The 25,256-nt window shown below is 44.2% G+C and overlaps 1 protein-coding gene across 16 annotated transcripts in view; it reads left to right on the top strand.

Annotated features, from left to right (window-relative positions):
- The window catches only part of MSI2 (musashi RNA binding protein 2), an 819,550-nt gene that overhangs the window by 778,652 nt on the left and 15,642 nt on the right, over window positions 1-25,256 (top strand). For 11 of the 16 annotated variants that reach the window (XM_060757066.2, XM_060757071.2, XM_060757068.2 and 8 more), the window contains 2 exons: window positions 19,174-19,382; window positions 21,671-21,748. In XM_060757066.2, coding sequence (XP_060613049.1) covers window positions 19,174-19,382; window positions 21,671-21,712 — 251 coding nt within the window. In that variant the 3' untranslated portion in view covers window positions 21,713-21,748. The remainder of the gene's footprint in view (window positions 1-19,173; window positions 19,383-21,670; window positions 21,749-25,256) is intronic. The other 5 variants (XM_060757069.2, XM_060757078.2, XM_060757081.2 and 2 more) reach the window with 2 other exon arrangements.

The raw sequence follows: 25,256 nt of genomic DNA, 5'->3' as shown, positions 1-25,256 counted from the left end.
AAACTGCAGTAGAATGTAGAGTGGGTTTTGTGGGCTCTGTGTGTCAAGTTTGGTCTGTATTGGTAATTTTCTGACACAGCCTCAAGCTTTTTCCTCTCCTCTGTCACCTCAGAATCTTGGAATTTTCACGCTAGCCAATCAGAGACCATATGCAAATTGTACCACAGTGGCAGCCAATCTGAACGTTGCCACTTACACCTCCCTCCCGTCCTCCCTCCACATACAAACCCTGACTTTTATTATATACATAGATATAGATTAAATAGATTAGATTTTAATATAATAGAAAATGAAGAGAATTCTTGGTGTTTTCATTCTGCTTTGGAAAGTGCATTTTCGGATGAAAGGTGTGTTTTTGTGAGCTAAATGTGTTGTCAGAAAATAATATAAATTAAAATACACACAATACACAAACTTCTCATATCTGCAACAGTTTGATTCCGTGTTTTAATAGTCCATCACATGCACAAATCCAGCAATTAAATACATACATACTTACATACATACAGCTATGTATGTATGTATGCATGGTACTATTAGAAAATGCATAACCAGGTGATGCTATTGCAAGGAGGCCCATAGACAAGGAGCCTGAATGAAAAGGGATGAGTTTTGACACATACAGCCATACATGCTGCTGATACCCATAAAGTCATGCAGCCTACACCTATACCAACCATACAGTGATGCACCCAGACACCCATATAGCCATACAACTATACAGCCACATACCTATACACCCAAACACAGCTCTCTGAATGTTAATACATGCATGCATACACTTTAAATGGAAATACATTTGTATGTATGTATGACCACGTCTTGTATGGCTTGATGGAGTTCGGCCAAATTTGGTACACAGACTCATCATGACCCAACTTAAAATACTGGCAGGATTTAGGAGGGATTGAAGAAGATGGTGAGAGTGGTAGTCCACCCCATCCAGAGAGCAAAAAAAGCCAATGGGATTTTGGCCTGCATCAAGAGCATAGTGTCTAGATCTAAGGAAGTAATGCTACCCCTCTATTCTGTTTTGGTTAGAACACATCTGGAATATTGTGTCCAATTCTGGGCACCACAATTCAAGAGAGAGATTGACAAGCTGGAATGTGTCCAGAGGAGGGCGACTAAAATGATCCAGGGTCTGGAGAACAAGCCCTATGAGGAGCGGCTTAGGGAAGCTTGTTTTCTGCTTCCTTGGAGACTAGGACGCGGAACAATGGCTTCAAACTACAAGAGAGGAGATTCCATCTGAACATGAGGAAGAACTTCCTGACTGTGAGAGCCGTTCAGCAGCGGAACTCTCTGCCCTGGAGTGTGGTGGAGGCTCCTTCTTTGGAAGCTTTTAAGCAGAGGCTGGATGGCCATTTGTCAGGGGTGATTTGAATGCAATATTCCTGCTTCTTGGCAGGGGGTTGGACTGGATGGCCCAAGAGGTCTCTTCCAACTCTTTGATTCTATGATTCTATGGGCCTCCTTGCAATAGCATCACCTCGTTATGCATTTTCTAATAGTACTATGCATCCAATCCAAAGACTATTTCCAATAATTAGAATCACAAAATATCTAGACTAGGCAACCCTGGGTACCTAAGCTAGCATATCATAAAACTGCCATTGCTGAGATGCAGCGATTGGCCACATCGGAATGCTTCATGCAATAATAGACCCAAATTGGCTTTGGCAACTCTGAACACAGCGCCTCCAATTATAGGGCCCCAACTATCTACCACACTTAATTTGAGGACAGTTTCAAAGTTAAACCTGTTTCCTCAGTTCTACCTCCCTGGTTATATCGTCACAGAAATCGTCAAATACATCTTCAAACAAATTTCAGAGTTGTTTTTGCCACTGACTTATTTATTTATTTATTTATTTGGGGTTCTTGTACCCCGCCCTTCTCACCCCGAAGGGGACCCAGGGCGGCTTACAACTGTAAGGCACACTTAGATGCCTGCCACACAAAACAATCATCACAAAAGTACAGCAATTCAAGTTCCCCCAATTCAGGCCATTATCCCAATAAAAACAATAAAATGATAAAATCAATAAAACAATACAAACCTAATTCTTCCTCCTACCCATCAGTGTACACTAGCTCAAAGATCTGTTTTTGATTCCACTTCGACAATCCTGCTGATCTTACGCATCTGATTGTCTTATTTAGTTGTCTTATTTAATTGCCTGGTTGCCCAAAGGCCTGGTTCCACAACCATGTCTTCACCCTCCTCCTGAAGGAGAGGAGGGATGATGATGTTCTGATTTCCCCCGGGAGTGAGTTCCATAGGTGAGGGGCCACCACTGAGAAGGCCCTGCTTCTCGTCCCCACCAGCCTCACTTGTGACAGTGGTGGGGTCGAGAGCAGGGCCTCCCCAGATGATCTCAAACTCCGAGGTGGGACGTAAAGGGAGATACGTTCGGACAGATATACTGGACCGGAACCGTACAGGGTTTTGTAGGTTAAAACCAGCACCTTGAATTGTGCTCGGAATTGAACCAGCAGCCAGTGGAGCTGGCATAGCAGGGGGGGGGGGTGCTCCCTGTATGTCGCTCCAGTGAGCAATCTGGCTGCCGCTCGCTGGACTAGTTGAAGTTTCCGAACAGTCTTCAAGGGCAACCCCACGTAGAGCGCGTTGCAGTAGTCTATTCGGGATGTAACAAGAGCATGGACCACCGTGGCCAGATCAGACTTCCCAAGGTACGGGCGCAACTGGTGCACAAGTTTTAATTGCACAAAAGCTCTCCCGGCCACCGCCGAGACCTGGGGTTCCAGGCTCAGCGGCGAGTCCAGGATCACTCCCAAGCTTACACCCAGCGACCCCATAGAACAAAAAAATAGAATAATCAGAGCCCACACCTGTATTATGCTGCTATTTTCTATAGCTTGGATGCATTTGCTCTCACTAATGGAATCTCCCCATTTGATTTTGGGATGGGAAGGGGAGGTGTTGAATAACACGTTGTTGCTGACTCATGTGCGTCTTACTCTCCCTATTAAGTCGTCAGGAAAATGTGAGATGGTGAAGTGAAGTGCATGATTGCAAGCCTGTGTCGTTATTTTTAGCTCTAAATGAATGCGAACCTGCTGGACCTCTGTGTGCAATCTGGGTTAATGGGCAGGGAAAGCGGCATTCAGGCCACCCTCTCCCTCGCTCCTGTGGCGGCTGAGTTCTCTTTCTTAAAGGGGGAAGGGGGAAAACGGATTGGCACTACTCTATTAGTGTCCCACCGGGGACTCATTTGGGAGCCGCACGCTGGCTCTGGCCGGAAGGTTAGATCCACGGTCCAATAAAACCTGGAGATTAGGGCTGCATTAGCCATTGTGCCTCCTCCTCCCCTTGCAGTCATCAACCTCCACGACCCCAATTTAGAAAGGGCCCAAAATAGCAATCCATCATTTTTGTGGGTGCATTTTTTTATTTCTTTCAAAAAATATTGCAATACCATGTAGTTCATAAAATGTTGTGACCAACAAGGGGCACTGCAAGGTTTTCTGGGGTAGAAATCATCTTATGGTGTGTGGTAAGAATGCCAGTCACTTGGGTCCATGCAGAGGGGCACTCACCTGATATTTTGTGGCAATCTCCATCTATTCTGAGTCCCCATGGCTAGTTCCAGGCAAAGATTTTCAGCATAGTGTGCAACTGGAAGAGAAGAGGAAAATGCATCACACTACACTGGCAGTGGTTCCCAAACTTTTTTTGACCAGGGACCACTTTGACCAGGCAGGGACCATTGACAAGGAACCACTTGACCAGGGACCATTTTGACCAGGGACCACTCTGACCAGGGACCATTGACAAGGTACCACTTGACCAGGACCACTTTAACAAGGGACCACTCTGACCAGGGACCATTGACTAGGTACCACTTGACCAGGGACCACTTTTACAAGGGGCCACTTGACCAGGAACCACTTTGATCAGGGACCACTTTGACCAGGGACCATTGACAAGGAACCACTTGACCAGGGACCACTTGACCAGGAACCACTTTGACCAGGGACCACTCTGACCAGGGACCATTGACAAGGAACCACTTGACTAGGTACCACTTGACCAGGGACCACTTTAACAAGGGACCACTTGACCAGGAACCACTTTGATCAGGGACCACTTTGACCAGGGGCCATTGACAAGGAACCACTTGACCAGGGACCACTTGACCAGGGACCACTTTGACCAGGGACCACTCTGACCAGGGACCACTGACAAGGAACCACTTGACCAGGAACCACTTTGACCAGGGACCATTGACAAGGAACCACTTGACCAGGGACCACTTGACCAGGGACCACTCTGACCAGGGACCACTCTGACCAGGGACCACTCTGACCAGGGACCACTCTGACCAGGGACCACTCTGACCAGGGACCAGCTGACACCTGAGCTTCAAATGTCAACGCTGAGTGCAGGAGGACACCCAGACTGCGGACCTTCAGGGGGAGTGTAACCCTGTTGAGCACAGATAGCCAACCTATACCCCGATCAGCCTCACAACTGACTAGGAGAACCTTTGTCTTGTCCGATCCCATGACATGGCATGTGCACAAGGAGCCATGTCATTTCCAGGTGCTTGGCAATCCACCAAACGTGGCCATTCCTAGCTTGGCCCATAGCCCAATGGTTCTTCCGGGGATTAAAAAGCTTTCTGTTTTTTGACTCTCCCCTTCTTCCCGAATCTTATTTCTAGTGTCCTCCTGGACAAAAAAAAAAAAAAAACCCACACACAGTAGTTCTGGCTGGTTGCCACTCTTGTCACAATTCAATTTAAAGCAGAACATTGGAGATAAAAATCCTTACCCTCTTAAGCTCTGCCTTCCCTCCCCTGCCTCATATTGATGTTGAGCTTTTAAATATAATGAAATCTATGTCTCACTCTTCTCTGTCTCTTTAACCTACCATCTTGTGGGCTGATTTAAGAGATTTGTTTCTCAAATATATAACAGATGGGGTCTCCCTTCGCCATCTTTTGGGGTTATTTCACATCTAACATTAAACTCTTGCTGACGTCTTGGAACATTAGGGTAGTTTGTCTTATAATGAGTACCTTATTCAGCTGTGTGCACAGTGTTGGGTCTCTGTGGCATTTAAGAGACTCGCCATCGTCTTTGATTCACTGCACCCTGTGCAAAGTGCCACTGCCGTAAGAACTTTCCCAAAGCGTCCTCTGAAATCTTTACAACCCAATATTTTGTAGGACGTGAACAAAAAAGAGGCGAAACACATCTCAAGCTCTTCTAATGGTCTATTTGCCATTCAATGTCACAGTCTGGCTGTGCATTTCTTCTGCAGTAAGTTGTGCAGTCAATGTAAACCACCAACGTTGCTTATACAGTTGTAGTTGTTCATTCATTCAGTCGTCTCTGACTCTTCGTGACCTCATGGACCAGCCCACGCCAGAGCTCCCTGTCAGCCGTCACCACCCCCAGCTCCTTCAAGGTCAGTCCAGTCATTTCAAGGATGCCATCCATCCATCTTGCCCTTGGTCGGCCCCTCTTCCTTTTGCCTTCCACTTTCCCCAGCATAATTGTCTTCTCTAGGCTTTGCTGTCTCCTCGTGATGTGGCCAAAGGACTTCAACTTTGTATTGTCGAAGGCTTTCATGGCTGGAATCACTAGGTTCTTGTGGGTTTTTTTCGGGCTATAGAGCCATGTTCTAGAGGCATTTCTCCTGACGTTTCGCCTGCATCTATGGCAAGCATCCTCAGAGGTTGAGAAGGTGAGGATGCTTGCCATAGATGCAGGCGAAACGTCAGGAGAAATGCCTCTAGAACATGGCTCTATAGCCCGAAAAAACCCACAAGAACCTACTTCAACTTTGTCTCTAGTATCCTTCCCTCCAGTGAGCAGTCGGGCTTTATTTCCTGGAGGATGGACTGGTTGGATCTTCTCGCAGTCCAAGGCACTCTCAGCACTTTCCTCCAACACCACAGTTCAAAAGCATCGATCTTCCTTTGCTCAGCCTTCCCTAAGGTCCAGCTCTCACATCCGTAGGTGACTACAGGGAATACCATGGCTTTGACTAGGCGGATCTTTGTTGCCAGTCTGATGTCTCTACTCTTTACTATTTTATTGAGACTGGACATTGCTCTCCTCCCAAGAAGTAAGCGTCTTCTGATTTCCTGGCCACAGTCTGCGTCTGCAGTAATCTTTGCGCCTAGAAATACAAAGTCTGTCACGGCCTCCACATTTTCTCCCTCTATTTTCCAGTTATCAATCATGCTTATACAGTAGAGTCTCGCTTATCCGACCTTCGCTTATCTGACATTCCGTCTTATCCAACTCTCTAACCCAGTGTTTCTTAACCTTCCTAATGCCGCAACCCCTTAATACAGTTCCTAATGTTGTGGTGACCCCCAAATTATTTTCATTCCTACTTCATAACTGTAAATTTGCTACTGTTATGAATTGTAATGTAAATATCTGATAAGCAGGATCTGTTTTCATTCAGTGGACCAAATTGGGCACAAATACCAGATATACCCAAATTTGAATACTGGTGGGGTTGGAGGAAGGATTGATTTTGTCATTTGGGAATGTTGGAGTTGCTGGGATTTATAGTTCACCTAAAATCAAAGAGCCTTCTGAACTCCACCAATGATGGAATTGAATCAAACTTGGAACATAGAATTCCCATGACCAAGAGAAAATACTGGGAGGGTTTGGTGGGCATTGACCTTGAGTTTGGGAATTGTAGTTCACTTACATCCAGAGAACACTGTGGACTCAAACAATTATGCATCTGGATCAAACTTGGCATGGATACTCAATATGCCCAAATGTGAACACTGGTAGAGTTTGGAGAAAATAGACCCTGACATTTTGGGGTTGTAGTTGTTGGGATTTATAGTTCACCCACAATGAAATAGCATTCTGAACCCCACCAATGATAGAATTGGGCCAAACTTCCCACACAGAACCCCCATGACCAACAGAAAATACTATGTATTGTCGAAGGCTTTCATGGCTGGAATCACTCAGTTCTTGTGGGTTTTTTCGGGCTATATGGCCATGTTCTAGAGGCATTTCTCCTGACGTTTCGCCTGCATCTATGGCAAGCATCCTCAGAGGTGAGGTTGCAAGCATCCTCAGAGGTGACCTCACCTGAGGACGCTTGCCATAGATGCAGGCGAAACGTCAGGAGAAATGCCCCTAGAACATCGCCATATAGCCCGAAAAAACCCACAAGAACTGAGAAAATACTATGTTTTCTGATGGTCTTTGGCAACCCCTCACACCCCCTTGTGACCCCCACAGGGGTCCCGACCCCCAGGTTGAGAAACACTGCTCTAACCCAATGCCCCCCTTTAATGGGAGATACCTCGTGACGTCTGACTTGGCCAGTGTGGTCCACACCTTGGTTACATTCAGATTGGACTATTGCAATGCGCTCTATGTGGGGCTGCCCTTGAAGACAGCCCGGAAGCTCCAACTGGTATAGCGGGTGGCAGCCAGGCTCCTTACTGGAGCAAACTATAGGGAGCATACAACACCCCTTTTAAAACAGCTTCACTGGTTGCCAATAAGCCGCCGAGCCAAATTTAAGGTGCAGGTTATGACCTATCAAGTCCTAAACGATTCGGGTCCCGTCTATCTTCGTGATCGCATCTCCCACTATGAACCAGCACGACCTTTAAGATCTTCCAGGGAGGCCCTCCTCTCGCTCCCACCACCGTTACAAGCACGGTTGGTGGGGACAAGAGAGAGGGCCTTCTCAGTGGTGGTCCCCTGCCTCTGGAATGCCCTTCCTAGAGAAACAAGACAGGCCCCATCCCTCCCCTCCTTTCGTAAGAGCCTGAAGACCTGGATTAGTTCTAGCCCAGCCCCAGATACTGTTGAATATGGCCATATCTTTTTTACCAATTACCCAGGTTATTTCCTCCTATTAGCCATAGACTCTACCTAATTTCCCGGGCCCTCTACAAATTGCATTAGCCTCAGCCCGGCCCTTTAAATTGTGTTGAACAGGCAGGATTGTTTTAAATACATACGTGCTATTCTGTTTTTTATGCTTATATTGTTTTGTCAATTTTATGTTTATGTTGTTTGCTTTGTATTTATTGATTATGTTACTTGGAAACTGCTCTGAGTCCCCTCAGGGAGATAGAGTGGTATATAAAGTTTTGTTGTTGATTGTTGTTGAGTGTGCCTTCTTGCATGGCAGGGGATTGGACTGGATGGCCCTTGGGGGTCTCTTCCAGCTCTAAGAGTCTAGGATTCTATATCAGGAGCAGGAAAGATGGGCTTGCATGGATACTTTTTCTCTCCCATCCACCATCTCATCCTGACCAAGACCAACCCTTTTGGGATCCAAATGTTTCCTGTCTTTACTTCACTTTCTGCCTCCAAAAGAGAAGTGGAAGGGGAGGAAAGGGCAGAGGAGGGGGCTTGGGGAGAATCCCCTCCCGACCCAATCACCCGCCATGTGGTTCCTAAATTAGAAAGTTTGCTCATTGTATCATCTACCTTGCACATAGGCCACCTCCAGATGGTGTGGGTTAAATGAAGTTCAACAGTTACAAATGCAAGATACTCCACTGTGGCAGAAAAAATGAAATGCAAAGATACAGAATGGGGGACAAAGCCTGGCTCGAGAGCAGTACGTGTGAAAAAGATCTTGGAGTCCTCGTGGACAACAAGTTAAACATGAGCCAACAATGTGATGTGGCGGCAAAAAAAGCCAATGGGATTTTGGCCTGCATCAATAGGAGCATAGTGTCTAGATCTAAGGAAGTCATGCTACCCCTCTATTCCGCTTTGGTTAGACCACACCTGGAATATTGTGTCCAATTCTGGGCACCACAATTCAAGAGAGATATTGACAAGCTGGAATGTGTCCAGAGGAGGGCGACTAAAATGATCCAGGGTCTGGAGAACAAGCCCTATGAGGAGCGGCTTAGGGAACTGGGCATGTTTAGCCTGAAGAAGAGAAGGCTGAGAGGAGATATGATAGCCATGTATAAATATGTGAGAGGAAGCCACAGGGAGGAGGGAGCAGGCTTGTTTTCTGCTTCCTTGGAGACTAGGACGCGGAACAATGGCTTCAAACTACAAGAGAGGAGATTCCATCTGAACATGAGGAAGAACTTCCTGACTGTGAGAGCCGTTCAGCAGTGGAACTCTCTGCCCCGGAGTGTGGTGGAGGCTCCTTCTTTGGAAGCTTTTAAGCAGAGGCTGGATGGCCATCTGTCAGGGGTGATTTGAATGCAATATTCCTGCTTCTTGGCAGGGGGTTGGACTGGATGGCCCATGAGGTCTCTTCCAACTCTTTGATTCTATGATTCTATAAGTACTACCATTCTCGTGGGGGGGGGGGGGGGGGTATGGTTTGCACTGCTCCCTACACAAAGCTCAGACTTTTATCTACCCGGGTAATGGAGGTTTTCCTGCCAAGCTGTCAGGAAAGCCTATCTTTACTTTACTGAACTGTAAAAGAAAAGTCTGCTCTAGCAAGTTAATAAAGGGACTCCGAATATCTCCGCTGGATGTTTTTCTCCATGAGTGAAAACGCCAAATGTTAGCATGACATTTAATCTTTAATATTTTGAAAAAATGCTTTGTTTTCCCGGCGCTAGCTGGTGTAACTGAGTTACTTTCTTTAGTTCTCTCCACCTGAAACTACCCTTTTTTACTTATTTGTCGTGTCGGAGCAACCAGTCCATTATATTACATTTCTAACAGAACAAAGCAAACAAACAGACAAAATACAAAACTTGTGAGTTTGGTAGTTGGTTAAATGTCCTTTGACCAGTCTCTGGCCACTTGGAGTGCTTCTGGTGTTGCTGCAAGAAGGTCCTCCATTGTGCATGTAGCAGGGCTCAGGTTGCATTGCAGTAGGTGGTCTGTAGTTTGCTCTTCTCTACTCTCGCGTGTCGTGGATTCCACTTTGTAGCCCCATTTGTAAAGGTTGGCTCTGCATCTTGTGGTGCCAGAGTGCAGTCTGTTCAGTGCATTCCAAGTTGCCCAGTGTTCTGTGTGCCCGGGGGAGTCTCTCATTTGGTATCAGCCATGGATTGAGGTTCTGGGCTTGAGCCTGCCACTTTTGGACTCTCGCTTGCTGAGGCGTTCCAGCGAGTGTCTCTGTAGATCTTAGAAAACTATTTCTAGATTTAAGTCGTTGACGTGCTGGCTGATACCCAAATAGGGGATGAGCTGGAGATGTCTCTGCCTTGGTCCTTTCACTACTGGCTGCTACCTTCCAGCGGATGTCAGGTGGTGCAATACCGGCTAAGCAGTGTAATTTCTCCAGTGGTGTAGGGCGCAGACACCCCATGATAATGCGGCATGTCTCATTAAGAGCCACATCCACTGTTTTATTATGGTGAGATGTGTTCCACACTGGGCATGCATACTGGGAGCAGAGTAGCACAGCACAAGGGCAGATGTCTTCACTGTATCTGGTTGTGATCCCCAGGTTGTGCCAGTCAGCTTTCGTATGATATTGTTTCTAGCACCCACTTTTGCTTGGTGTTCAGGCAATGCTTCTTGTAGGGAAGAGCACGGTCCAGAATGATTCCCAGGTATTTGGGTGTGCTGCAATGCTCCAGTGGGATTCCGTCCCAGGTGATCTTCAGAGCTCAGGATGCTTCTCTGTTCTTGAGATGAAAGGCATATGTCTGTGTTTTAGATGGGTTGGGGATCAGCTGGTTTCCCCTGTAATAGGCAGTTAGAGAGCTTCGGAAAGCTTCTGTTCAGCCATCTCAAAGCTCCCTGCTTGAGCAGTAATGGCACGATCATCAGCATAGATGAAACTCTCTGTCCCTTCTGGCAGTGGCTGGTCATTTGTGTAGATGTTGAACATGGATGGAGCATATTAGATAATATGCTGTGTCCAGGTTGATCTTCAGAGCTTGGGAGGCTTCTCTGTTCTTGAGATGAAAGGCACATGTCTGTGTTTTAGATGGGTTGGGGATCAGCTGGTTTCCCCTGTAATAGGCAGTTAGAGAGCTTCGGAAAGCTTCTGTTCTATCATCTCAAAGCTCCCTGCTTGAGCAGTAATGGTACGATCATCAGCATAGATGAAACTCTCTATGCTGGTCATTTGTGTAGATGTTGAACATGGATGGAGCAAGCACGCTCCCCTGCCAGATAGAAACAAGTTGGCTATACGAGTTCGTCTGCCCTCCTCTATTAAAACCAGGTTCTCCTTGAGTTGTCGATTCATCTCTCCTAGGTTTAATACTTTCTTTTTAGTTAGAGAGAATATACCAGTGACAAATATGATCTCAACCGCTTAATCAATGCTGTTTGTTCCATATTTACTTCCCAACAGCATGCGTATTTTAAATCCTTCATGTTAGGACTTTATAGACTTGTATTGTTTCAGGGTGTGCCAATTACCTACATGCAATATTTCAATTGCTACTGTTGTTGTTCTGTTTTATAGTATGAGTGGCTGATAGAGGTGGAAAGACCCCCATTTACTGTGTGGGGCTTTGGAGGAGGCTTCCGGGTGTCCAGTTAGTGGTGTTTCCTTGGCCTCATCACTATTTATTTATTTATCGTGTCAGGAGCAGACCAAACAGTTGTACTGCATTTTTTTAACAAACAAACAAAACACAAAGTTTGCAAGCTTGGTAGTTGATTAAATGTCCTTTGACCAGTATCTGGCCACTTGGAGTGCCTCTGGTGTTGCCGCAAGAAGGTCCTCCATTGTGCATGTGGCAGGGCTCAGGGTGCATTGCAGCAGGTGGTCTGTGGTTTGCTCATCACTGCTCTAAGTAGATAATTGACTTCAGAGTGCAGAAGAAATAGGAGCTTTTACAGTTCAATAGGAGCATAGTGTCTAGATCTAAGGAAGTCATGCTACCCCTCTATTCCGCTTTGCTTAGACCACACCTGGAATATTGTGTCCAATTCTGGGCACCACAATTCAAGAGAGATATTGACAAGCTGGAATGTGTCCAGAGGAGGGCGACTAAAATGATCCAGGGTCTGGAGAACAAGCCCTATGAGGAGCGGCTTAGGGAACTGGGCATGTTTAGCCTGAAGAAGAGAAGGCTGAGAGGAGATATGATAGCCATGTATAAATATGTGAGAGGAAGCCACAGGGAGGAGGGAGCAGGCTTGTTTTCTGCTTCCTTGGAGACTAGGACGCGGAACAATGGCTTCAAACTACAAGAGAGGAGATTCCATCTGAACATGAGGAAGAACTTCCTGACTGTGAGAGCCGTTCAGCAGTGGAACTCTCTGCCCCGGAGTGTGGTGGAGGCTCCTTCTTTGGAAGCTTTTAAGCAGAGGCTGGATGGCCATCTGTCAGGGGTGATTTGAATGCAATATTCCTGCTTCTTGGCAGGGGGTTGGACTGGATGGCCCATGAGGTCTCTTCCAACTCTTTGATTCTATGATTCTATAAGTACTACCATTCTCGTGGGGGGGGGGGGGGTATGGTTTGCACTGCTCCCTACACAAAGCTCAGACTTTTATCTACCCGGGTAATGGAGGTTTTCCTGCCAAGCTGTCAGGAAAGCCTATCTTTACTTTACTGAACTGTAAAAGAAAAGTCTGCTCTAGCAAGTTAATAAAGGGACTCCGAATATCTCCGCTGGATGTTTTTCTCCATGAGTGAAAACGCCAAATGTTAGCATGACATTTAATCTTTAATATTTTGAAAAAATGCTTTGTTTTCCCGGCGCTAGCTGGTGTAACTGAGTTACTTTCTTTAGTTCTCTCCACCTGAAACTACCCTTTTTTACTTATTTGTCGTGTCGGAGCAACCAGTCCATTATATTACATTTCTAACAGAACAAAGCAAACAAACAGACAAAATACAAAACTTGTGAGTTTGGTAGTTGGTTAAATGTCCTTTGACCAGTCTCTGGCCACTTGGAGTGCTTCTGGTGTTGCTGCAAGAAGGTCCTCCATTGTGCATGTAGCAGGGCTCAGGTTGCATTGCAGTAGGTGGTCTGTAGTTTGCTCTTCTCCACACTCGCATGTCGTGGATTCCACTTTGTAGCCCCATTTGTAAAGGTTGGCTCTGCATCTTGTGGTGCCAGAGTGCAGTCTGTTCAGTGCATTCCAAGTTGCCCAGTGTTCTGTGTGCCCGGGGGAGTCTCTCATTTGGTATCAGCCATGGATTGAGGTTCTGGGCTTGAGCCTGCCACTTTTGGACTCTCGCTTGCTGAGGCGTTCCAGCGAGTGTCTCTGTAGATCTTAGAAAACTATTTCTAGATTTAAGTCGTTGACGTGCTGGCTGATACCCAAATAGGGGATGAGCTGGAGATGTCTCTGCCTTGGTCCTTTCACTACTGGCTGCTACCTTCCAGCGGATGTCAGGTGGTGCAATACCGGCTAAGCAGTGTAATTTCTCCAGTGGTGTAGGGCGCAGACACCCCATGATAATGCGGCATGTCTCATTAAGAGCCACATCCACTGTTTTATTATGGTGAGATGTGTTCCACACTGGGCATGCATACTGGGAGCAGAGTAGCACAGCACAAGGGCAGATGTCTTCACTGTATCTGGTTGTGATCCCCAGGTTGTGCCAGTCAGCTTTCGTATGATATTGTTTCTAGCACCCACTTTTGCTTGGTGTTCAGGCAATGCTTCTTGTAGGGAAGAGCACGGTCCAGAATGATTCCCAGGTATTTGGGTGTGCTGCAATGCTCCAGTGGGATTCCGTCCCAGGTGATCTTCAGAGCTCAGGATGCTTCTCTGTTCTTGAGATGAAAGGCATATGTCTGTGTTTTAGATGGGTTGGGGATCAGCTGGTTTCCCCTGTAATAGGCAGTTAGAGAGCTTCGGAAAGCTTCTGTTCAGCCATCTCAAAGCTCCCTGCTTGAGCAGTAATGGCACGATCATCAGCATAGATGAAACTCTCTGTCCCTTCTGGCAGTGGCTGGTCATTTGTGTAGATGTTGAACATGGATGGAGCATATTAGATAATATGCTGTGTCCAGGTTGATCTTCAGAGCTTGGGAGGCTTCTCTGTTCTTGAGATGAAAGGCACATGTCTGTGTTTTAGATGGGTTGGGGATCAGCTGGTTTCCCCTGTAATAGGCAGTTAGAGAGCTTCGGAAAGCTTCTGTTCTATCATCTCAAAGCTCCCTGCTTGAGCAGTAATGGTACGATCATCAGCATAGATGAAACTCTCTATGCTGGTCATTTGTGTAGATGTTGAACATGGATGGAGCAAGCACGCTCCCCTGCCAGATAGAAACAAGTTGGCTATACGAGTTCGTCTGCCCTCCTCTATTAAAACCAGGTTCTCCTTGAGTTGTCGATTCATCTCTCCTAGGTTTAATACTTTCTTTTTAGTTAGAGAGAATATACCAGTGACAAATATGATCTCAACCGCTTAATCAATGCTGTTTGTTCCATATTTACTTCCCAACAGCATGCGTATTTTAAATCCTTCATGTTAGGACTTTATAGACTTGTATTGTTTCAGGGTGTGCCAATTACCTACATGCAATATTTCAATTGCTACTGTTGTTGTTCTGTTTTATAGTATGAGTGGCTGATAGAGGTGGAAAGACCCCCATTTACTGTGTGGGGCTTTGGAGGAGGCTTCCGGGTGTCCAGTTAGTGGTGTTTCCTTGGCCTCATCACTATTTATTTATTTATCGTGTCAGGAGCAGACCAAACAGTTGTACTGCATTTTTTTAACAAACAAACAAAACACAAAGTTTGCAAGCTTGGTAGTTGATTAAATGTCCTTTGACCAGTATCTGGCCACTTGGAGTGCCTCTGGTGTTGCCGCAAGAAGGTCCTCCATTGTGCATGTGGCAGGGCTCAGGGTGCATTGCAGCAGGTGGTCTGTGGTTTGCTCATCACTGCTCTAAGTAGATAATTGACTTCAGAGTGCAGAAGAAATAGGAGCTTTTACAGTTCAATAGGAGCATAGTGTCTAGATCTAAGGAAGTCATGCTACCCCTCTATTCCGCTTTGCTTAGACCACACCTGGAATATTGTGTCCAATTCTGGGCACCACAATTCAAGAGAGATATTGACAAGCTGGAATGTGTCCAGAGGAGGGCGACTAAAATGATCAAGGGTCTGGAGAACAAGCCCTATGAGGAGCGGCTTAAAGAGCTGTTCATGTTTAGCCTGAAGAAGAGAAGGCTGAGAGGAGATATGATAGCCATGTATAAATATGTGAGAGGAAGGCACAGGGAGGAGGGAGCAAGCTTGTTTTCTGCTTCCTTGGAGACTAGGACACGGAACAATGGCTTCAAACTACAAGAGAGGAGATTCCATCTGAACATTAGGAAGAACTTCCTGACTGTGAGAGCCGTTCAGCAGTGGAACTCTCTGCCACGGAGTGTGGTGGAGGCTCCTTCTTTGGAAGCTTTTAAGCAGAGGCTGGATGGCCATTTGTCAGGGGTGCTTTGAATGCAATATTCCTGCTTCTTGGCAGGGGATTGGACTGGATGGCCCATGAGGTCTCTTCCAACTCTTTGATTATATGATTCTGTGATTCTAAATGTCCTTTGACCAGTATCTGGCCGCTTGGAGTGCCTCTGGTGTTGCTGCAAGAAGGTCCTCCATTGTGCATGTGGCAGGGCTCAGGTTGCATTGCAGCAGGTGCTCTGTAGTTTGCTCATCACTAAGTAGATAATTGACTTCAGAGTGCAGAAGAAAGCCTGGAAAGATGCAGACCGAAAACTAATGTGAAATGCCACAGGCATATAACTCACAAAGAGTGTTCTTCACCCAGGTGGGGAGGGAGGAGTGGGATGAGGAAGAGGGTCTCCGACTGTATCTTGAAGCTGCATACCATTTGACCTCTGGGAAGCCAGGCAAGCTTGCATCTCCAAGCAGGCTGAGCAAATCAAGGCATGGAAAGATGAGGCTTCGCTCTGCAACTCTCCCATTTCATTTCCCCACAGGGAGAGGCGGAAACAGTGCTCTGTTGTTTTCTTATCAGGAAGGACTGGACTCAGGAGTTCTCCGTATTCACTCCCATTTCCCTCCTATTTGTACATACCGTATATACTTGAGCGTAAGCCGAAATTTTCAGCCCTATTTTAAGGCTTATTCTTGTCAAGATTATTTATTATTTATTTTGTTGTTGTTGTTGTTACATTTATTATTTTTCATTATTTTATTATTTTATTACATTTATTATTTTACTCTAATTATTAATATTGTATTACATTGACATTATTTTACTCTATTATTATTTTTATTACATTGACATTATTTTACTCTATTTATTATTATATTTATTATTTTACTCTATTACTGTTATTATTACATTTACTATTTTACTCTATTTGTTATTATTACATTCATTATTTTACTGTTATTACTGTTATTATTACATTTACTATTTTCTCTATTGTTATTATTACATTCATTATTTTACTCTATTACTGTTATTATTACATTTACTATTTTACTCTATTTGTTATTGTTATATTTATTATTTTACTCTATTACTGTTATTATTACATTTCCATTATTTTACTCTATTATTATTTTTATCACATTTACTGTTTTATTCTCTTTATTAGTATTGGAAGGATTCGTTAGCACATTTACATTGAAGAAGGTTAGAATAATGATCTCAAATTATCTCAAATTACAGTTGTATGTAAATATTGGTAACTATTAATTTTATTGGTAACTATTCTCATTTTGAAAGTTACTCATAGCTGCTGCATTTCCCACCCTCAGCTTATACTTGAGTAAATGACTTTTCCCGTTTTTAAGTGGTAAAATTAGGTGCCGCGGCTTATACTCGAGTATATACGGGTAATTCATTTTGGTGAGTAGTTTTCCCCCCAAATATTTCAAGTCGGACATCTCCGAGGCACAGCAGAGTCTCTAGCGACAGGCATGTCTATGCCAGAACACAAGTACCTGAGTTTGTGTTGGGAGTTGGGAGTGCTTTAGAGCATTTTGGTTAGAGCAATTAAGCAAGAGACATGGAAAGATCAGCTGAAAAAAACAGTAGGGTTTCCCTTCATAAGGTGGTGAAGGGCAGGGGGACTCTTTCACCTTCCTCTTTCACTACTAGCAAACAATAGGCCTGGGTAACAACGGAAAAATTTGTTTCTAAAATCGATTCGTTAGTTGGGGTTTTTTGCGTTTTGATATTTAAAAGAATTCCGAAATTTTTCTTTTAAAAGGTTCAATATTTACAAAATTTCGTAAATGTTAAAAAAATTACGAAACATTAACGAAACAAATACGAAACAATAACGAATCGATTCGTTAATGGCGGACGCGACCGCGCAATATGCTAAAAAACCTCCAAATGGGAGAGGGGGAACTTCTGAAGCTTCCCTCTCCCTCTGTTGTTGACTGTTGGTGTGATATTATAATTTTTTTTCACTAATTAAACAAAAATCAACTATAAAACTTGCCCCAGACATGCGGAAATAATAACGAAACGACCTCAAACCGATAACGAAACGAATACATAACAAATCCGAAGCATTTACGAAACGAATTTAAAAATTCGTTTCGTTTTTAAGTTGCTCCAGAATGGTTCGTTATCGCTTCGTTATCAAGAAAAATAACGAATTTTTAACGAATTACGAATTAACGAAACGAAACCGCCCAGCCCTAGCAAACAAGCCAAAAGACAAAACTACAGTAGAGACTTGCTTATCCAACATAAATGGGTCGGCAGTGTCAGGATGTGCCTTCATGCTTCCAAGAGATTCCACGAAGTCTTCTTCCTGACACTGTCCTGTCAGTAGGGGGAGTAGCCATGATAGATTAGTTTATAGTAGGGCCATCTGGGGCCAAGCTTTCACTTTGAAGATGTGGGAAAGGAATTGTAGTCTAAACTGTGATAAGCCAAGGGGGAAGGGGGAAGCGAGGCCAGGAGGGGGGATTGGGAGAATCCTGGCGGGAAACCTCAGTTCTCTCTTTGCTGTTGTACTGTGTGGATTGAATAAACTGCAATTCCAGGACCTGTTCTTATGAGTGTGTGTTTCATTCTAAGACCCAGCGGTATACCTGACAGGCAGAACGTCGGATAAACGGAAATGTCAGATAATTACTGTTACTCGTCTGGCGCAGCTAAAGCGGCCCAGCAGGAAGTGCCCGGATGCGGAAAAGGAGCGTGGAAATCATGGAGGGAAGGAGGGAGGGCGCTTCTACTTCCGGTCCTTCCTCTTTTCCCCCTTTCCTCCCTCCTCCTCCTCCTTGTCTTGCCTTTTTCACTTATTGGGAATGGAGATAGAGTTGGGGAGCGCTCTTATTGAAGGGGAAATGCTGGAGGAAAAGGGGGGGGGGGCGTCAGCATTGGATATCCCGGAATGTCGGATAAGCGAGATTCTACTGTATTTCCATGTGTAGCAAGTAGATCCTTTATTACTTGATCAAATATTTTATATATCTACATATATCCCATGTGACTTTGGAAATAATTAAGCTCGTAGTATATCCACTTACAGGATTATTTCTGCTTATAGCTGTTCTTTTTGTGATGTATTCTGGTTAGGACCAGAATAAGCCTTGGGAGAAAAGGAGACAGGCGCTTGTATTTTTACATTCGGTGGGGGGAGTTAAAAGTGACTCAACTATCACTTGTACCTATAGATTGTTCCATTGCATATCATTTGTTTGTTTCGTTGTTTTAATTTAAAGGAAAAAAAAAACATTTCAAACCTCCAATCCTTCACTTATTTTCCGAACTCCAAGGGCCAGGGGCCAGGCTGTATTTATTTTTGAATCTGAAAATCTACAGGGGATCCAAAAAGACACGTTTTCCTAGCTATGATTTGCTTTCTTTGCTGTCAACATTTAATATCAATATTAACACAATGTGTAGTCTAAAACTAGTTCCTTTGTAGTTTGCATGGGATGTGAATGCTGTCTCGACGTGCCCAGATCTTAGAAAACTCGTTTGACTACTGCATGAGCATCAAATCAGGATGTTGGAAAATACATATTTTTTTGTGATAATTTGGTGAAACCGAGCACCCACAGTCTCTGGTTGCAGTAGTGTGTTGAATGATTTTTTTTCCCTTCTCTCTTTATACATATCTCTATTTGGAGCTCCAAGCTTCTTAGTAGTATGGGCTGACTATGATTGAGTACTTGCTCTTCTTTCGCATGGCCTTGGTTAAATGTTAGAAGTTGGACCTAGGCTGTTTCCTTTCTGTTCTGTTCTCTTTTTTCTTTTCTTTTCTTTTTTAATTAGTGTCTGGCTTTGTAATAACTGTGCATGCTTGGCTTGTGGCCTCATACTCAGCTTTATTCTCTGCACACCAGTCTTGAATAGCTACAGTGCTCAACCGAATTTTGGCGCACCCGCTTCCCCGGCAGGCTCCAACCCAGCCCGGCCTGGAGGCTTCCCAGGGGCAAACAGCCCAGGCCCCGTGGCAGACCTCTACGGGGCGGCCAGCCAGGACTCCGGTGTGGGCAACTACATAAGCGCCGCCAGCCCCCAGCCAGGCTCCAGCTTTGGCCACGGAATCGCCGTAAGTAATCATAAAATAACAACAACAACAACATTTATTACGGTCCATAGACCCATCAGTGAAACCAACAGTCATTATAAATTCTCCCATCTCAGGAGAAGTCCATTGTACAAGATACATCTACATAGTTTCACGTAATACCTCTATTGGAGGTTAGTTGCTTTCTCAGCCTTGTTGCCACTGCGATGAATTTTACCACTATGAGAGTCACCCTGTGGCTACAGTGGTCCACGCTCTTGTTACATCCCGAATAGATTACTGCAATGCACTCTACGTGGGGTTGCCTTTGAAGACTGTATTTATTTTGAGGGTTTAAAATCAAAAGTAAAGAGCAACCCAATGGGTAATTAAAGTGCTTCTCAGAGTATTTGCAAGGGATTGTTTCCTTTATTCAGGGAAGGCACACTGGAACAGCCACGTTTTCAGGCTCCTCTTAAAGACTGCCAATGCTTGTCTGATATCCTTGGGGAGTGAGATCCGGAGTCGAGGGGCAACCATGGAGAAGGCCCTCTCCCTTGTCCCCACCAATCACGCTCCAAGGGAGGTGGGAGTGAGAGCAGGGCCTCCCCAGATAAAGAGATTGCGTGGGTTCGTACACAGAAATGCGGTCATGCAGGTAGGCAGGTCCCAAACCGTTCAGGGCTTTGTGGGTCAGAACCTGCACCTTGAATTGGGATCGGAAAATGGACAGCAGCCAATGGAGCTCCTTAAACAGGGGGGTTGACTGCTCCCTGTAAGCCACCCCAGTAAGTAACCTGGCTGCCGCCCACTGGGCCAATTGAAATTTCCGAGCCGTCTTCAAGGGCAGCCCCACGTAGAGTGCATTACAGTAATCCATAATGTATACTTTTAGAAATAAAGTCTTCCCACTTTGTTCATGAGATAATTTCCTCACCAGAAAGCTACAGTTTCGGGGTGAGAAAAGCGGTATACAAATGTTGTAAATAAATTGTTGTAAATAAGTTTCGGACACTATACATTAATTTGTTATGCAATGATACGGTAGACTATGTAGAACAGGGGTCCTCAAACTAAGGCCCGGGGGCCGGATGCGGCCCTCCAAGGTCATTTACCCGGCCCTCGCTCAGGGTCAACCTAAGTCTGAAACGACTTGAAAGCACACAACAACAATGACAACAATCCTACCTCATCAGCCAAAAGCAGGCCCACACTTCCCATTGAGATACTAATAAGTTTGTATTTGTTAAATTGTTCTTCATTTTAATTATTGTATTGTTTTTAAGTGATTTTTGCACTACAAATAAGATATGTGGTATGCATAGGAATTCATTCATGTTTTTTTCAAATTATAATCCGGCCCTCCAGCAGTTTGAAGAACTGTGACCTGGCCCTCTGTTTAAAAAGTTTGTGGACCCCTGATGTAGAAGATAAAAAGGAAGATCAGCCTTTTTAGCAAGTGTCAATAATAATATAATATAATATGTGGGTTCAAATTACTAATTTGGGAGTGTTGAAATTATGCTTAACAAGTTGCATGCAAAGTTGTATTGTCTTTGATTTTACTGTGTTCTGATGGTGTGTGTTAGCATGAATGCCTAATACTATGTAAAGGCCACTTAACTCAATGGCTTTCAGTGGAATTTGGAAGATGTAACATTTGCCATACCTATCTAATTTTTCAAAAGTGTTGGAAAAACAATACAAACTAATCAACGGCTATATGGAAGTCTTCTTACACCTGCCAGAGTAACCTGCCAATCGCATTGCCAATATTACGAAATATAGATTATGATTCTGTTAAGAATTACAGCAGTAGAAACTTGCCATCTGTTAACACGCACAATGCTCCTCATTTCCATTTTGTATGTTTTTGCCTAAAGGAAAAGAGAGGGTTGTGCTTGAAAAAAGTGTGCGGTGTTGACCTTTGCCGTAGCCTGGTTTGCAAAGAATAACATGGCACTTGGCGCTGTGCTTTCCCTTGCACTAATGTGACCTTTTAAATTATTTTTGTGTAGACCTGCACATAGCTGGCGCTTTAATTTCAAGTCCAATAACATTCTGCAAGAAGCGGCTGCCTTTGTAATAGGTTTCAGACCAACTGTTTCTACTACAAGCAGCTTTGGAAATGCTATTCCAAATTGACCCGGTCCTGGAAAAATACCTCTAGCACTAAACCTGGAGAGATGTTTGCAGGTTTGGCCACATTCATGCTAACAACACACGTCCTGGTGATTTTGAAAAATAACTTCATGCAAGAAAAAAAATTACAAAATCATAATCTTTTCCCTTGTATCACACTGATGACGCTAACAATTGTACAATTTTAGGGGCCTTTGATTGCAACGGCTTTTACAAATGGATACCATTGAAACGTTACACAGGGTTGGTTGCCATCTCACTTGGAGGTATTCCTGTATATAGCATTTATATTCTTTACTATGTCCCTTCTTTCTTGCCCTATTTCTTTCCTTTTTCTTCCTGTCTTTTGATCATTTCCCTTCCCCTTCCCCTCCCTGAAAGCACCTTTCCCCCAACAGAAGCAGATTTTTTAGGGGATGGAAACTGGAAAGAGACATTGAACTAGTTTTGTAAAAAAAAATCTTTACTATTTGTGTCAATTTTTAATGAAATTTATTACGACTGAGCAAAAAACTGCAGATTTGCACGAATGGCAACAAAGCAATGTGTTGTCAAAGACTTTCAGGACCATAAACACTGGGTTACTGTGAGTTTTCCGTGCTGTATAGCTATGTTCCAAAAGCATTCCCTCCTGATGTTTCTCCTGATGCATCCTCAGAGGTTGTCAGGTTTGTTGGAAACTAAGCAAGTGAGGTTTATATATCTGTGGAATAATGTCCAGGGTGGGAGAAAGAATTCTTGCCTCAAGCAAAGTGTGAATGTTGCCATTGGCCACCTTGATTAGCATTTAATGGCCTTGTAGCAGAGCACCAGATGAGCCAACCTGGACACAGCATATTATCTAATGAGACTGTGAACCACCGCCTCCTCCTGAGAAAAATGTATAATATCACAAAGGACGACCACCTCACCCGCCTCATAGGAAACCTGCTACAAAACAGGAGCTTTTTTGTTGAGTGCCAGGGCCAGAGAAGCAGATGGCAGAAACAGAAGAACGGTCTGCCTCAGGGGAGAGTGCTTGCTCCATCCATGTTCAACATCTACACAAATGACCAGCCACTGCCAGAAGGGACAGAGAGTTTCATCTATGCTGATGATTGTGTCATTACTGCTCAAGCAGGGAGCTTTGAGATGGTAAAACAGAAGCTTTCCAAAGCTCTAGGTGCTCTTACTGCCTATTACAGGGAAAACCAGCTGATCCCCAACCCATCTAAAACACAGACATGTGCCTTTCATCTCAAGAACAGAGAAGCATCCCGAGCTCTGAGGATCACCTGGGAAGGAATCCCACTGGAGCATTGCAGCGCACCCAAATACCTGGGAGTCACTCTGGACCGTGCTCTTACCTACAAGAAGCACTGCCTGATCTCACGGGGTGAGATCTTGCATGGAGCCCCAGATCGAGGGAGATTATCAGTGGTCTTTGATCTCTTCCATTTTCTAATTCTTGCTCCCACCGTTGATTTCTTCACACCAAGCTGCTTGCCTATTGCAGATGCAGTCTTCCCAGTCTGGTGCAGGGTGACCATTTTGTTTCTGGTGCCCTTCGATAGCTCTTTGGCCTTTACCATAGTGGAGTTTGGAATGTGACTGCTTGAGGTTGTGGGCAGGTGTCTTTTATACTGAGAACAAGTTCAAAGAGGTGCCATTAATACAGGTAATGAGTGGAGGACAGAGGGGCCTCTTAAAAAAGAAGTTGCAGGTCTGCGAGACCCAGAAATCTTGCCTGTTTGTAGGTGACCAAATACTTATTTTCCACCATAATTTGCAAATAAATTCGTTAAAAATCAGACAATGTGATTTTTTTTGGATGTGTTTTCTCATGTTGTCTCTCATAGTTGAGGTCTACCTATGATGTCAATTACAGGCCTCTCTCATCTTTTTAAGTGGGAGAACTTGTACAATTGGTATCTGACTAGATATTTTTAGTTTTTCCCCACTGTATTAACCTCACTTGCCTAGTTTCCAACAGACCTCACAACCTCTGAGGACACCTAACATAGATGGGGTGAAACATCAGGAGAGAATGCTTCTGGAACATGGCCAGGCAGCCCAGAAAACTCACGGCAATCCACCACAGAGCACTTTCCAAACACACAGTGTTTGATTGCATGAAAAGCTAGTTGAAGTATCACACCAAATATTATACCCTTCCTACCTACAGATCAAGTACCACAAATTACAAAGAGAAATAAATCTCAAGAAAAGGTTCAATATGGATCCTTACCTGTTTCCTTCCTCTTCAACCAATCTGTTAATTTTCATCCCATTAGGGGACACTTTTGCATACTTCATGCTATAAATATTAGCTGACAAAACAAACAAGTCTTCAGCACAGTCTATGAACAGACAGAACTATAAATACAAAGATTTGCATTAAATACTATATATATCAGTGGTCCCTAACCTTTTTTTGGCCAGGGATCACTTTGACCAGGGACTACTCTCCAACATTAGTACCAAAAGGTTTATGAATTGGTTTTTGATTCGATTTGGTTATTTGGGATGTTGATTCAGAAAATTGTGTTGGAAAGACCACATCAGCTCACATTTCTGATACAGAACATATGACATCTGGTCGGTCACAGAAAACCATATTTTCATAATCTAGAGCTGATATAGTCTATCCAATTTTCTGAATCAGCACTCCAAATAACCCAAGGAATAGGCCTAACCAGGAATAGGCTAGATTTGGTTTGGTTATTTGGGGTGCTGATTCAGAAAATAGCATTGGATAGACCACATCAGTTCTAGTTTCTGATACAGAACATATGACATCCAGTAGTCACTATCTGGTCGGTCACAGAAAACCATATTTTAATAATCGAGAGCTGATATAGTCTATCCAATTTTCTGAATCAGCACTCCAAATAACCCCAGGAATAGGCCTAACCAGGAATAGGCTAGATTTGGTTTGGTTATTTGGGGTGCTGATTCAGAAAATAGCATTGGATAGACCACATCAGCTCTAGTTTCTGATACAAAATATGTGCCACCCAGTAGTCGCCATCTGCTCGCCCACAGAAAACCATATTTAATAACCCTCGGCATTATGAGAGGGTTTCACAAGACCAGTCACTCTTGTTGCAACGGTGTAGTAATAGTGAGACCGCAGACCGTATTTTAGTTCTTAAAGACCACTGGTGGTCCATGGACCACAGGTTGGGAACTACTGATATATACAAAATGCTATATTTTGCTGCTATTTGTATCTAATCTGTCGTGCATTCTGAATTAAAAATCAGTGCATGGAATGTATATCATAATTGCTAAAGTCGATGTTGCATGCTATTTTATGGGCAATCATGTGAATTAAATGTTGTCAGAAATAATCCAGGCTTACAACACATCATCCAATCAGTTGCATTCTCTGAAAAATATGTAACAGCCCTCTCCCATGAATCTCCTGTTAAATCTGGTTTGGGTATGAATGGTATGTGTTTATGGGAAGCCTTTGTGGTTTGACAAAGACTGATTCCACCACACAAAGTGGCCTTGAAGTCCATGAGGAAGATACCCTCTGACGGTTAAGAGGCCTCAGATTCATGTAAGGCAGTGGTTCTCAAACTGGGGTCCCCAGATGTTTTTGGCCTTCAACTCCCAGAAATCCTACCAGATGGTAAACTGGCGGAGATTTCTGGGAGTTGTAGGCCAAAAACATCTGGGGACCCCAGTTTGAGAACCACTGATGTAAGGCAATGGTTCTCAACCTGTGGGTCCCCAGATGTTTTTGGCCTTCAACTCCCAGAAATCCTACCAGATGGTAAACTGGCT

The sequence above is a fragment of the Anolis sagrei genome, chromosome 11, assembly GCF_037176765.1.
Source record: "Anolis sagrei isolate rAnoSag1 chromosome 11, rAnoSag1.mat, whole genome shotgun sequence".
NCBI lineage: Eukaryota > Metazoa > Chordata > Lepidosauria > Squamata > Dactyloidae > Anolis > Anolis sagrei.
The sequence above is the reverse complement of the archived record's forward strand: the minus strand, read 5'-3'. Positions and strand labels throughout refer to the sequence as shown.